The sequence below is a fragment of the Rhinatrema bivittatum genome, chromosome 3 (assembly GCF_901001135.1).
Source record: "Rhinatrema bivittatum chromosome 3, aRhiBiv1.1, whole genome shotgun sequence".
Taxonomy (NCBI): domain Eukaryota; kingdom Metazoa; phylum Chordata; class Amphibia; order Gymnophiona; family Rhinatrematidae; genus Rhinatrema; species Rhinatrema bivittatum.
This window is the reverse complement of record NC_042617.1, coordinates 243,889,842-243,905,418: the sequence shown is the minus strand read 5'-3', so window position 1 is coordinate 243,905,418 and position 15,577 is coordinate 243,889,842. Positions and strand designations below refer to the sequence as shown.

General features: G+C 46.1%; 1 protein-coding gene across 9 annotated transcripts in view; it reads right to left on the bottom strand.

Moving 5' to 3' along the window:
- DHX57 (DExH-box helicase 57) overlaps positions 1 to 15,577 on the bottom strand; it is a 473,349-nt gene that overhangs the window by 339,584 nt on the left and 118,188 nt on the right. For all 9 annotated transcript variants that reach the window (XM_029594371.1, XM_029594374.1, XM_029594373.1 and 6 more), the window contains one exon: positions 4,484 to 4,671. In XM_029594371.1, coding sequence (XP_029450231.1) covers positions 4,484 to 4,671 — 188 coding nt within the window. The remainder of the gene's footprint in view (positions 1 to 4,483; positions 4,672 to 15,577) is intronic.

The following is a 15,577-nucleotide window of genomic DNA, read 5'->3' as shown; positions in this document are numbered from 1 at the left end:
TGCTACCTTCCCCCGCTGATGACCTAGTTATGGGAGTCCTAAAATCAGGTGACACCTCTGGCAGCTCTTTATCCATTCCCGCACCAGGCTGGGAAGAACAGGGCTTAGTAAAATCAGAGGCAATTCTCCCTGAGTCTCCAAACAGCGCTGACAAGTTAGTGGGAACACCAGGCTGGGATACCCGAATATGACAAGCAACACATAGGGCAAACAGCTTATGCTTCTTTGCTATGGGCGCCATTAGTCTGTCAATATGCCTTAACAGGCATCTGACAATATTGTATTCAGATGAGTTCGCACTGCAAGAACTAGGCATCCAAAATTAAGGCGCTCAACACTGTGCTTTAATAAGCGCACAAACTGAGCTCCCCCCAGAACACTCAGACAGTGCACACAAATACGTGTGTGTGCACAACTGAATGCCCAGGTAGGCATTCCTATGCACCTATTAGGCACCCAACTAGGCACACAACCAGATGCCCAAACTTGGATGCACAAGCACGAACCAACGGAACTGAAGAGGGCAATCTTGGGTGCAGAAAAATGCGCAAACACACCACCACAACCTACCATGCGGCGAACAAGGCAAGCCTGAGAGTGGGCCCTAGACAAAAAGGCTGTTCAATCTGCCAAGCTGCCCATGTCCCCTAAGACATCGGCAGACCATCCAATCGGCCTGCCGAGCAAGGAGACCCGGGAGGGGGGGTGGGGGATCTCTACTAAATGCTCCTATTTATTTTATTTTATTTTTTTTAATTACCCTTTAACTGAGCTCTGCCCCTCCCGGCTGAGTACAAGGTTGGTCTCCAACTGCGGGGGGGAGAGGGCAAAGTCCTTCACTGTCAAGCACTGCTTCCTGCACTCGCTTGCCTTAACTTTTTTTTTTTTTTAAACAACTAAGTCTGTAGCCATAGTTGTCTTCTGGCTACCACTACCGAGGCTACGTCTCTGGCTGAGGTACGCACCAGATCTGAGGTTGTGTCCGTCAGGAAGGCAGCTGCAGGTTCCATTGTCTCACCGGTATACGTTCCGGAGTTATTTGCCTCTCTCGAGATGAGCAAGCAGGAACGTGCCACCAGTGCACAGCAGGAAGCAATCTGCAGGGTCAAGTACCTGACCGCACTTTTTGTGCGTCTAGCTGGGCGTGTGCCTGTACCTGACTGAGCACCTTATGATCATGGTGCCTGTGGCGAAGAAGTCTACATGCTTATCTATGTGTGCTGAATGGCACATAAGGCGATACAGCCGGAGCTTTCTTTAAGTCTGTGTCAGCACTGCCTGGATTGCTCATCGGGATTAACCTCCTGATTTTGCAGACGATGATCCATCTCTTTTGTCTGAGGGGAGGGGGACAGAGGGCAACATGATTGTAGGGTCCCCCCCTTTGGTTCATCCACAGGCCCACTCAGCAGAAACTCGCTCTCAGGACAGACCTATCTTCCTTTTCCTGGATGGAATTCTTCCAGGCATTACAGATATTTCTACAAGGGCGGTCTTCTGAGTTGACTATACCTACAGGTTTAGGTCCATGCGCTCAGAGTTCTTCGGTGCCTGCCGCCACTTTTAAGCACCGTAACGTGGCGTGGCCTGACAAGGCTCGAATGCAGGTGGATCAAGATGACAAATGATGATGGTGGTGGCTCTCTTGTGGAATAAAGGGAGATTCCCCCAGATTTGGAACCACATAGAAATTCTTTTCTTTCACAGAGATGAGCTGCCAAGCTTGATCTCTCAGACACTGAAGAACCTCGGAGTGGCTAGAGCTGACTCCTCAAAGAGTACAGAAAGAGGATCCCATTGTTGTCACCCTATGCAAGACCTCATGTTTTTTTCCCCTCCTTGATGCGATTCAGGAGTTGATTGATTGGAATGGAGTTTGCCAGAGGTGTCCTTCAAAAGGGGGGAGGGGGCCCGCAACTTGGCGGGTTTATATCCCTTGGATCCACAGGCCAGAAAGCAGTTGCATTTCCTTAAGGTGGATGCTTTGGTCTGTTCTGTCACGAAATGAACCACCATCGCAATAGAGGGAGATGCAGCTCTTAAGGAAACTCAGGATAGGAGAATTGAGGCTATCCTAAATCAAGCCTTTGAGGCGGTGGCAATGAACTTGCAAATTGCATCTTGGTAGCTTGAGTCCCCTTACGTCTTTCTCAAGAATCTGGCAGCACCACGTCAGATAGCCCGAGGATCCGGTACCCTTTGGACCTCTAGGTTAAGAATGGCCCCCATCTTATCCAGGAATTTCGGGTAAGATAGATCTTCTGGGGGCAAGTAGGGTTCAGGTGTGTCCTCTGGCAGGTCGGATGGATATCCTGTGGATGAGGAGGGAGATGAAGGAGGGGAATCCGAATCTACTACTGCCTGGGGGCTAGGATCGGAAGCTGTGACGGACCTGGTGGGGAGAGGTCCCTCGGGTCAGACGGGGAAAGGTTCCTCGGTCGTTCCCGCTCTGAGCGTGGTGGAGGTGAAGGTGGTATGCTACTCGCAGGGGACGTAGGGAGTTGGAACGTGGATTGTAATGTGTCAAATAATCCTGCTAGGGCAGATGAGAGTTGTGAAAATGCCTCATGTTTGTGGAGGCATCTGTGGCTTTCCCTGTGTCTCCCTAGGAGGTTTGGAAGTGCATGCCATGTCTAACCATGTTCTCCATCTCTTCCAATCTGGTTCTCGTGGATCTGTGTCGTCAGTCATCTGATGAGAGCCAGATGAATGTGGGGGAGATGTCTGATGTGGGGAGGAGGAGGAAGATGTGATTCTTACATACTCCTCCTCAGATTGCACCGTCGACCTAGTATACCCCGCACTCCTTGGGGATATGGAACGGTCGGAGAAGTGAGGGCTAGGGAGCCGTCTGTCTGTGTTGCGAGGTGCCCGCAGATCCCCTCTCCAGGGATGGGGACGACCGTGGATGGTTTTCCGTCGACTTCGTTCTGCGCTTCTCCTTCTTCAGTCTATATTCTGAGTGAGTGTCACTCCCGTGATGAGTCAACCCATGCGTCGATGTTTCCTTGGTACGCGTCGGATTTGTTGCTCTGTGCATCAACAGGGACACGGTATGAGTGTTTCGACCTTGCATGTGTCAGTTTCACTACTGTATGCGTCGACTTGGACTTATCCTGTGTCATCCCCGACGCCGTCTGCGCTGGTTTTGACGCTTCCTGGGTCCTCTTCGACACTCCTTGCGTCGATATCTACTCCATCTGCGTCGAGGTCGACGCTCCCTGCGCCGTTGTCGGTGCCTTTTCCGTTGACTGCGTCAATCCCTGTGTCGCTTAAGCTTTTTGACTCTGCGTCGATTTGTGCCTTGATGGCGTCGATGCGGCCGACGCTCCTGCGGAACCACTAGACACTGGCTGGTGCGAATCCCCCACACCGTGAGTCGCGGCCTCTGGTGGTCGATTCTGCTGTTTTGCGTCGAGCGCGACACGGTCTTGGCTCTGGGCGCAGTGCCCTCCAATGGATCTCCCTGTCTTGGAGGTGGAGGGGCCTACTGACGCCGCTCGTCTTATCTTCTGGGTCTTTTGTTTTTCAGGTCCCGGAGACGAGTGGGCCTCCGAGGGTGGAGCATATGATCCAGATTGCTGCACCCGGAGGGCTTGGATTTTTTGGGCCCTCTGATAGCGGACTCTCAGCGACATCCTGCCGCAATATTTACAGGAGGCCTACTGATGATTGGGCCCGAGGCACCGATAGCAGCGATCATGTCCATTGGTGATGGACATGATCTTGCCGCAGTTGCAGGGTTTGAACCTTGAGGGCCTCTGTTCCAGTTTTTTCGACATTTCTTTTAATCTGTTTTTGTACTGCTGAGGAGATACTAAGCCCTGCCTGCGTTCCTGCGCATGAAAAAAACAGACTGAGGAGAGACTGTTTTTCTGCGTGGGAAGGCATGCGCAGGCGCATGGAGGAAAGCTCTGTATTCTATTAAGAAGCTCTGCCTCCTGGCCCTTATGGACAGTTCCCATGACAGCATGGCTAATTCAGCCCTGCTATCAACGGGAAATGAATATTCCAATGTAAGTACATTCATAAATTGTGTTGGGAATATGATTTTTTTAGGTTGCTTTCTGCATTGATTTAAAGCTTGAAATAATTAGAAGTAAATATGAAATTGAATTACTATATTCAAGAATTATAAGAAATACTGATTTACATAAGTCATTGAGCAGTATCAGGACTTGACTGGTGAAAGAACAGACATTTTGAAAAAGAAACCGAATCGATTATCAAGAATTGCATACCTGAGGAAATGGCAGATACCACAAACCATGAAACAACAAGTCTGCCATTTTCCTTTTAACACTGTAGAAATAAAAAGTACATACATATTTTGGCTCTCTCTTGATTTAACTATCCCTTAGTTTTGTGTATTTGGGTTGAGATCCTCTGCCTTGGAATTAGCAGCTAGTGTATGCACGTCCTCATAGTTATTGTTTAAAATGACACTTCATATTTCTGAAGCTCTCCCACTTTTTCACCATACCTGGTTAGATCGAAAGTGCTTGCAGATTTTGGCATTTTCTATATAGAAAGCCTTTGGTTGCCAGCTGTACTTCCTAGAAAGCTTCTTCTTGAGGTTTGCATAGCTCTTATTCTCCACCATTACAGCTTCAGAATCAACTTCATCCCCATCATCTTCAGACTCCTCCTCAGGTTCCAGCTTTTTCTGGACTGGAAATAAATACAGGATAATTTCTGATAGAGGTATAATAAAGAGTATGTTCTCTAGTAATATGCATATTTAATAGGAGGTAAAGTATCTGCTTTGCCTGATAGTAGAGTCCATTACAAATGGCACACTATGGGGGTAATTTTCAAAGGAATTAGACATGTAAATGTAACATTCTATCGTACCAATTTTCAAAAGCCATTCACTCAAGTAAAGTGCATTTACGCAAGTAAAACCTAGGTTTACTGGAGTAAATGCTTTTTAAAATCAGGCCCAGAGCAGGTTATATCAACAAAAGTATTCGGCAGTGCTATTTTGAAGAAAGGGATGGCGTTATCACACTCATGTCATGCCTGTTTCTTTTAACTACCACTTACTGCTTACATGATGAACATGATGGCCGTTATGACATATTACTACTTGCAACTTCTCCAATTCTTAAAAAAGAAAATTATTCCTTACCTGCTCATTTTTGTTCCTGTAGTACCACGGATCAGTCCAGACAGCGGGTTATGTGCCCCATCCAGCAGATGGAGTCAGACAAAGCTTCGGAGAGTGCTGCCTTCCATTGGTAACTATTCGTCCTCTACAACTTTTGCAAAATGCGGCGGCTCGATTATTAACTAACTCCAACAAATTTGACCACATTACCCCAGTTTTGATGAACCTTCATTGGCTTCCTATCAGCTACCGAATTAAATACAAATGTTTAACGCTATCTATGGCAATAACAATGAATGGTTGAATGCAACTTTGCATATTCACACACCCTCTCTTAATTTACGGTCCTTAGGCAAGGCACTTCTTTCGGTTCCCTCAATAAAATCAGCACATCTTAATGCAGTTAGAGAGAGAGCCCTTTCCATAGCTGGCCCAAAATTGTGGAATTCTCTCCCACTTGAGCTACGTTTAGAGGAGAGTATTCAGCCTTTTAAGAAGCAACTAAAAACATGGTTGTGCACACAAGCTTTCAACACTACAGTATGATTCCAAATGACTTCCCCTGTGAACTTGAACATATTTAGTAGATTTTTATTTTTATTAACCCTATTTTGTTAGTTTATATTGAAAGAATTGTATGTATTTTATTATTTTTAACTGATTATTATATAATTATGTTACATTATTCATAGGGTTCTATTTTATTTTAGTTTATTTTATGATATTTTATTCGATTTTAGGACATGTCGTTAAAGATAGTCCATTGTTTTATTGTAAACCGACTTGAAGTGTACACAATATGTTCGGTATATAAAAATGCTTAAAAAATAAAATAAATAAATAAACCAGCGCACCCTCTGCCAATCCTCAGTATTAACATAGAAACATAGAAATGACGTCAGAAGAAGACCAAACGCCCATCCAGTCTGCCCAGCAAGCTTTCCACTTTATTATTTTTTTCCTCATGCTTATCTGTTGCTCTTGGCCCCCCATCAGCAACCCCCTGGTTCCAGTTTCCCTCCACCCCCGCCATAGATGTAGAGAGCAGCGCTGGAGCTGCATCCAAGCGAAACATCCAGCTCAATTGGTCAGGGGTAGCAACTGCTGCAATAAGCAAGTTACTCCCATGCTTACTTACCCAGCCTGTGCCATTCAGTCCTGGTTAGTTGTCTGAATATAATTCCTCTTTTCTTTATTCTCCCCTGCCGTTGAAGCAGTGTGTTGCGCTGGATATATATTCCCAGTGAAGTATATGGCTTAATTGATTCAGGGTATGAAGCACCGTAACAAGCAAGCTACTCCCATAATTATTTGTTTGCCCAGACTATGTAATTCATTCCTTGTTGGTTGTTGCCTGAATATAAATCCTCTTTTCCTCTTTCCCCCCCTGCCGTTGAAGCAGAGAGCTATGCTGGATATGCATTGAAGTGAAGTATCAGACTTATTTGGTTTGGGGTAGTAACCGCCGCAACAAGCAAGCTACTCCCTGGTTTTTTTGTGAATGCAAATCCTTTTTTTCCCCACTTTTCCTCTTGCCGTTGAAGCAGAGAGCAATGCTGGAGTTGCATTAACAGTGAGTGTGTTTATTGAATAAGGGTATTAATCTCCAGGTAGTAGCCGTAATTCCAGCAAGCTACCCCCATGCCGCTTCTCTTCATTCACATCCTTTAGAGTTTATGAATCCACAGTATTTATCCCATGCAACTTTGAAGTCCTTCACAGTTTTGATCTTCACCAAAAGAATATCAAAGCAGTAGAAACAGAAATGGATGGATCAAGGAAACAAAGCTCGTTTTACTTCGAACAGCGTGTATGGATAAACAAACTTATGCAAATAGGCAAACTTGTAAAAAGAACCATTAAACAGCCCTATATACGAGAGGCTAAAAATAGAATTACGTGAGCAGAGAGGCAATCCCAAAACTATTCGAGCAGAAAAACAGAGTTTCTCTCATAAATTCTTAGGGAGGGCGTCTGGACTGATCCATGGTACTACAGGAACGAAAATTAGCAGGTAAGGAATAATTTTCTTTTCCCTGTACGTACCCGGATCAGTCCAGACAGTGGGATGTGCCAAAGCTTCCCTACGTAGGGTGGGCCCCGGATAGCTCTGCTCGAATGACTTTTGCCAAAAGAATCAAAAGTCGGCGACTGTAGATTCAAATGATTGTGCCAAGCAAAGGTATGTAACGATTTCCAGGTTGCTGCTCGGCATATCTCCTGGGATGAGACCGACTGACTCTCCGCCCAGGACGCTGCTTGTGCTCGAAGAGAGTGGGCCCTGATGCCCACCGGAGGCTGTCGACCTGCCCCTATATACGCTACTACTATAGCTTCTTTCAGCCAGCGAGAAATTGTGGTTTTCGTAATCTTTGACTCCTTCTTTGGACCATTCCAGAGGACAAAGAAATGATCCGACAAATGAAATTCATTAGTGACCTCCAGATAGCGAATCAGGATGCGCTTGACATCAAGCTTACGTAGATCTCAGGGACCCGTCAGCTGAGAAAGATGATGGTTCAACTGTCTGATTCATATGAAATGTGGAAACCATTTTGGGCAGAAAGAGGGCACCGTGCGCAAGGTAACCCCCGAGTCCGTGAAACGGAGGTAGGGCTCTCTGCAGGATAGCGCCTGGAGCTGCGAAATCTGGCGGGCAGAGCAAATGGCCACGAGGAACATAGTCTTGAGGGTGAGATCCTTGAGCGTAGCAGAGCGCATCGGCTCGAAAGGAGGGCCGCCCAAGATCTGGAGGACTAAGTTTAGACTCCAGGAAGGACAAGGGGCATGAACCGGGGGTTTCAGGTGTTTCACTCCCTTGAGGAACCAGACGATATCCGAGTGAGAGGAAAGAGAAATTCCCTCGCGTTGATAGATCAGGGAGCCAAGGGCAGCCACCTGAACCCTCAGTGAATTGTAGGCTAAGCCCTTCTCCAGTCCGGTCTATGGAAACGACAGAATCTGAGCCACCGAGGCAGTCCAAGGCAACGCCGCTTTGGAGGCGCACCAGGATTCGAAAACCTTCCAAACCCGAACATAAGCGATGGATGTAGAAGTCTTCCGAGCCTTGAGTGTTGAAACTACGGCCTCTGGGTATCTTCGTCGCCTCAGTCGGAGCCTCTCAAAAGCCAGGCCACAAGACAAAAGCGATCTGCCTGGTCAAAAAATACTGGACCCTGATGCAGTAAGTGTGGCAGATGACCCAGGCGAAGAGGTCCGTCCACCGCGAGGTTAATCAAGTCCGCAAACCACGAACGACGTGGCCATTCCGGCGCCATCAGTATCACCGGACCTTGGTGGACTTCTATTCTCTGGAGGACTTTGCCCACGAGTGGCCACGGCAGAAACACGTAGAAGAGAATGTGACGTGGCCATGGGAAGACTAAGGCATCTACTCCTTCCGCGCCGTGCTCTCTTCTGCAACTGAAGAATCATGGTGCCTTTGCATTGTGGGAGGTGGCCATCAGATCCAGGTGAGGGATCCCCCAACGATGGACTAGGAGTTTCACCGCTTCCTCGGAGAGTTCCCACTCCCTGGGATCTAAACGTTGTTGACTCAGGAAAATCAGCCTGAATGTTGTCTACTCCTGCGATGTGGGAAGCAGCCAGTCGCAAGAGGTGGGTCTCCGCCCAATCCATCAACTTGTCCATCTCCAGCGAGATGTGACGACTCCTCATGCCCCCGTCGATTGATGTATGCTACCGTGGTTACATTGTTTGAGAGTATCCAAACCGCCCGATGATGAATGAGGAGGAGGAAATGCTTCAGCGGCAGACGAACTGCTCTGGTTTCTAAGTGATTGATCGGCCAGGTGGCTTGTAACACAGTCCACTGCCCCTGAACTGAAATAGTCTGGCACACCGCTCCCCAGCCGGAGAGACTGGCATCTGTAGTGACAACCACCCTCTCTGGAATTTCCAAGGGTGTCCCCTGTGCCAAATGAAGCGGGTCGAGCCACCAGAGTAGACCGTCCTTGACCTGCTACGGGAGTGGGAGGATGGCCTGGAACTCCTGAGACACCAGCTTCCATCGGGGGAGTAATGTTCTCTACAAAGGACGCACCAGATTGGTAGTGGAAGCCATGGAGCCCAGGACCTGGAGGTAATCCCAAGCTGTGGGAAGGGAGAGGCAAGAGAAGCGCTGTACTTGAGCCATGATCGACTAGGCCCGGTCTGGGCGCAAGAAAACCTGCCCGCCGCTAAGTCAAAACATGCTCCCAGGAAGTCCAGAGACTGAGAAGGAGTACGGATGCTCTTGGTGAAATTGTCAACCCATCCGAGGGATTGGAGGAGATGCAATACTCTGTCGACAGCCCGGTGACACTGGCTCAAGGTCTTTGCCCAAATGAGCCAGTCGTCCAGATATGGTGGACTAGAATTCCCTCTCGCCGGAGAGCTGTAGCTATCACCACCATTACCTTCGTGAATGTCCGGGGGTCGGTCTCCAGGCCAAAAGGCAGAGCTTGGAATTGGAAATGCTGCCCCAGGATCTTGAAGCGGAGAAAGTGCTGATGCACCTTGAGGATGGGGATGTGCCTGTCTCCAGCCTCGAAAGGAACGGGACCAGGACTGGGAACGTGAAGAGGGTGAATGAGGGGTCGTCTGTCTTGTGGTGTGGAAATGTCGTTGGCCTCGGAAACTGCTTCTGGTGGCACTGAACGTCCTAGCAGTCCACAGCCGATCTTCCAGAAGCCTGTGTACCGTATTCTCTCAGAGGGACTTGATAATCTGGTCCAGGTAGTCTCCAAAAAGAAATTTCCCTTTAAAGGGTAGCAATCCTAACTGTGTCTTGGAGGAGGAATCCGCCGACCAGTTGCGGAGCCAGAGGAGGCATAGGGCTAAGACTGCAGAGACCATAGACCTGGCCAGAACTCAGAGAAGGTCATAAAGAGCATCCGCTCCATACTCTATGATGGCCTCCAGGCGGTCTGCCTGTTGCGCTTCCTCCGGAAGTAGCTGTTGTGAGCTAAGTAGCTGTTGAACCCAGCGAAGGCCCGCTTGTTGCGCTAGGGAGTTACAAATGGCCGCTCTGACCCCCAGCGCGGACACCTCGAACATTCTTTTGAGATAAACTTCAAGTTTCCTATCCTGCAGAGCTGTGCCTCCCGTCACCGGAATGGTTGTTCTTTTCGTGACGGCCGAAACCGTCGCGTCCACTTTCGGAACCTTAAGCAGCTCCATAAAGTCATCTGGGAGGGGATATAGCTTTTCCATCACTCTGCCGACCTTAAGGGAGGCTTCGGGAGAATCCCATTCCCTGTATAATAGTTGAAGTAGAGTAGGATAGTTAGGGAAGGATCTTGTTGGAGGGCATAGACCTGCCAGCATGGGGTCTCCCTTCTTCACTGGAGGAGTGGGCCCGGCGGATCCTGTGGGGCCTCAATATTCAACTCTTGCAGGATGTGGAACGAGGGCATCCAACTCGTCCCTCTGGAATACACGCAGAACTCTAGGATTGTCCCCTTCCATCTGAGTGGTAAGCAAACAATCATCCAGATCATCCAGGTCTGGGTCCGGATCAGAATTAACAACCCCCCTCCCCCCCCCCCCCCGCGGCACTCTCAGCTGATTTGCCTCCCTTTTCCGTCGCTCTGCCAGAGGGGGGCCACAGGCGCCCCTGCCCCAAAGCCCCCTACACTCCCTGGGTGACCCCCGCGGGAGGAGGGTCCGCTATCCTGATTACTTTGGGAGGAGGAGGTCCTGCCGCCGAATCCTGATGCTGGCTCATCCTGGCCAAATAAGCATTGTGTAATAAGAGCACAAAGTCCGTGGAAAATGGAGGTGGCCCCAAGGGAGGCAAAACAGGGGGATCCCCCGCAGGTGGAAAGAATCCCAGAGGAGGTACCGGTGTTAAAATTGGCAGCAACGGCAAAAAATTCACATCAGGATCTTCTCCTGGTTGCGCAGGGGTAGCTGGATCTGCACCCAAGATGGTCACCATTCCTGCGCTAGGATCGGGGCCGGCCTCTGCCCATCAAGGCGCGCCTGAAAGTGCGAAACAGAGCGTCCCGCCGGCTGCGAGGGGCCCTCCCCACCAGGGAGGCACCTTGTACATATCCCCTCGCAGGAGAGCCGCGATCCGGGCTCCCTGCACACAGAACACCTGGAAGCCCTTGGCATGGCAGGAGAGAGGGGGAGCCGCAAGGAAATCAGCTGAGAGTGCCGCGAGTATCGGGAAAAAACCTCTGCTTGCAAAAGAGGGCTATCTCCCTCACCGACCCGATAATTTGAAATGCCCCAGAGGAATGTCGCTTCTCTGTGGATGGCTGCCCCGAGGAAAACGGCTTCTCGGGGCAGCAGGTCGAATCGCGGCAAAGGGGGAGAGGTTGGAACCTCCAACATGCACCCCAGGGAGAGTAGAGCTAGTAACTATACCTGTGAAATAAGACAGATACAAAAACTTATCAAGCATACAGGCAAACACAAAAGACTTAAGATGTGGCTATTTAAACTAGCTTTTCCGGACCTATCCTAAAGGCCTCCTCTCCACTTCAAGAATGCTGCCACTCCAGCCATCTGTAAATAACTCTACATGATGTTAAATCACTTCTGTATCCACTTTGTATTTTGCTTCTCTCCCAAGTTTGATACTCCTTGTTTTTTGTAACTACTATTTCCTCTGCACTAGTTCCAGTTTTTGTTTTCTGCACCCCCTGTTCAACTGGCATGATGTAATTGTATCATGAATGCCGGTATATAAAAACCTTAAATAAATAAATAAATATAGAGAAGAAAAACTGTGGAAACATTTCTGCCTGCAAGTTACAAGCTGATTTTTTTTTTTAAACTACAACAACTTGATACATCCAAAGCAAGAAATAAGCTTAGAAATAGCGAATGAATGCAATAAATCTAGCCTTCAAGCAAAGTACTGGGGGACCAGAGATTCCCCCACTCCTATCTGCTGGAATCAGAAAGATACCGAGGATTGGCAGAGTGCGTACTGGTTTATAAGGCTGCACCCGCCGAAGCTTTGTCCGACTCCATCTGCTGGACGGGAGACATAACCCACTGTCTGGACTGATCCGGGAACGTACAGGGAATGGCTGTCGCCTGACCATATGACACTACTCAGTTTTCATAAAACATTGAATTGAATTGTTGCATTTGTGGCCCCTGCTTACCATAGAGTATGAATTGTTTAATACAGAGAGGATGTGTTGTGGTGATTTTCCTCTTTTTTTTTTTATTTTGAATTTTCACATTATATTTCAAGCAACAAACTTGATTTGCAAGCAGAAATACAGAAGGAAAAGAAAAAAGAAAAGTCTCAATTACAAAGAAAATAAAGTCAAATCTAAGTATTCTACATATAAAGTCCTCCTCAATATGTGGATCCAAGTACAACCACAGGTATAGTTTTTCTAACAAAATTAGGAAAAAGGAATTTGATCAGTGTTGAAGGTATAACCTGGTCTTTTTGTGTAGTTTCCAGAATGTTAGTAACAACTAATTCGAGAAATATTGGTGTAAGTACTTTAACTCCTTTCCAAGAATCAGAGATCTTATAAGGAGGAATATAATATACTCTGGACATCAGAGAGAGTGTTGATTCAGGAATTTTCAAAGATTGAATAAGATTTTTTCCACATATTCCTGGGCAACACCAGAGGATCTTTGGGGAAATTTATAAATCTAGGATTTTTTTTCCCCCTTATTTGATTTTCCAACTGCTGATTTTCCTCTTAAGGGAAATACTGTAAGGATTGTGCATTCAGGTTGTGGGGAAGATTCCAGTGAGAGAGGTTCATTCTGAGGGCAGAGAGTGTGACAGGCATCTACTGACTGACAGCCGGATACTTTTGGGCATGGTTTAGAGAAAGACAAAAACCTTACTTATATATGGAGCTGAGGTTTCTCCAGAGACACAGATCAACAAAGAGGATGTAGCTGTTATCCCCTCCAGGGTAGGAGAAGCAGGAATCAGGTGGGAATACTTTCCCAATATCTCAGAAAGCCTGAGGGAGAAGAAAAGCTCTGTGTCTGAGAATTGAGAAGAGAAACTTAAGAAAATGTTTTTCTAATTATGCTGGGAACTTGCAGGATCAGGAGATAAATCGTACCTAGCTGGAACTTGCCTTCGCCAAATCTTCCTTGAGCTGATCAGGATATTTGCGAGCACCCAAAAAGAGGATTTAGAGACTGAGTGGCCCTGGGTAGGCCAAAGAGCAGATTTATTAAGTGAACTGTGATTTTTCCTTTGATTTTCTGTGAACAGATTGAGACTTTCTGCTGCGTTTTTCTTGGGACTGCTAAAAGGCTTAAAATAAATTGGTCTTTTATTTGGAGCACACTTTTGGAGTGGACATTGGAATTTCTGATTAAGAGTGAGTGTCCAGCCCAGTTGGCTCTGCAGGGTATCCTGTCCCCAGCTCATGGCCCAGGAGAGACTATGCCGAAGGCTCTCCAAGGTAGATCAGGTGACTCCCTGGAAAAAGGGTTACATATACAAACTAAATCCAAAGCGAATAATCAATGTTTTAGTTCTGAGCAATCTCAGAATAATTTCACATCCATATTCCATGACCTTACAACCTCTTGCATTAAATGACTCTAATGTTCTTTTATTATTTTTAATTTATTATCTAGTAAACCGTTGTGATGGAATGTTTTCTAAACAACGATATATAAAACCCGATAAATAAATAAATATATATGTTTAACAAAAGAGGAGTTTTTGCACATTGATCATAATGCAGCAGCACTTTTGCTGACAAGTTCTAGATTTAGAGATTACTCCAAAGATCTATATTGGCTACAAATTATGTGTTCAATTTCCAAGTTATTGATGCTTTTAAACTTTTTCATGAAGTAAGCCCCAGTTATTTGAAGGATCAGCTATTGACTTATGTCTGTTCTTAGTTTCCAAGACCAGAACATGCCTTTTTAAGTCTCTTCATTAGAAGTGAGTTTATCCAGGACAAGTGAATGGGCTTTTCAAATACTGCCCCCATGTCTCTGGAACTTATTACCAAGAGACTAAACAGTAGATTGTGTGACATTTAGATATAAAATCCTGGTATTTCAACAGGCTTTTCTTAGGCAATTTGTTTTGTGATATTATGACTATAACATTTTACCTGTCAAGATAAACATAAAAAAGAATCTTAACAGTTTCTTATTAGATAGCAATGTTTAGTGATTTTCAGATTTAATGTATTTGATTGTACATATTGCATCTGTTAATCCTCACCTTGAACATATACTAGAAAGGCAGATAATACATTTGAACACATGCTACCACTTAAAAGTTTATGAAGGAAGTGTAGTCTATTGGTTGGAAATTTGATCAGAGACTAAGTATTCCATGGGTTCTGGTCCCAGTCCTGCTGTTTTCCATGTGGAACCTCTGGAAAGTATATTCATTCCCTAGGACTAAGGCCAATAGAAAATCATGCAAAACATGAAAAAAAAAATGTCCACTACATGTGTGGAGCTTTTTTGCTTCTGCAAGAAAAATAGAAAAACTTAGTACTTGTAACACATGAGCTGTATTTAAGTAGAGTCAGGCAATACAATCAGAGTCAGAAAGTGTCCTCAGCAATCCTAAATTATCAACAGGTTTGAGTGTGCAAAAACAAGGCAAGTCTCTGTTATTACATCCCAACTGTAAGCATGAAGAAATATTTTACAATGTTTGAGATGCTTAATTTTCTTATTGGACTACAGGCACTAATGTATGGCAGAAAAGCTTACAAAATGTTCAGTGAAATTACAATGCACTCAGACTTCTAACTAAACTGGCCTGTTACAGGAACTAAAAAGAAACTGGAATTTTAAAATGTTGATAACACATGAAAAGCAGTGAGTTGGCAATCACAGGATGCTCTATTATCTATAGCAGAAATTTGACAAATTGGATGAACAGTTCAAAAGTTGCTGGGGAAAGGGAGAGCTGGGAATGAGGAAGACAATTTTATAAGAAACTAAGTTTAAAAAAAAGTTTGTTTTCCTCAATGTTTTGGAATAGTAATCCACAGTTTTTCTTCAGTAGTTTTCTTCTGGGCTTACTGATAACTGAACAGATTAAGGTCTAGAGCCACTAAGCCGCAATATTCTTTTGCGGGAGAAGTGTCCCACTATCACAGAGTGAGTCGCTGCAATAGTGGGGCCCCTCCCCCAAAAAGAGATTGCAGCTCTATAACGCATTCTTTTGTCCCGCAGCCAAACATCACGAGAGAAAAGAATATGGAAAGCCATTTAGGTGCGATGGCAGTCTCAACCTCAAGGGACCACCATCGCCTTAAAGAGCTGGCCACTTAAAGTAGCCCCACTGAAAAGAAAACGTTGGATGAGGGCGTGAGGTGTAACCAGTGGGCTTTCAGATCAAATAAACTTACCATAGAAACACTCTTGTGAACAAAAAAGTTGAGCCAGTCCCTAAGGTCTAGTGGATTTGTTCTGAATTGCTATGTGGGAGACCAGAGTTTAGTTCCCAGACCTGGCTTCTATTCGTTAAAGAAAAAA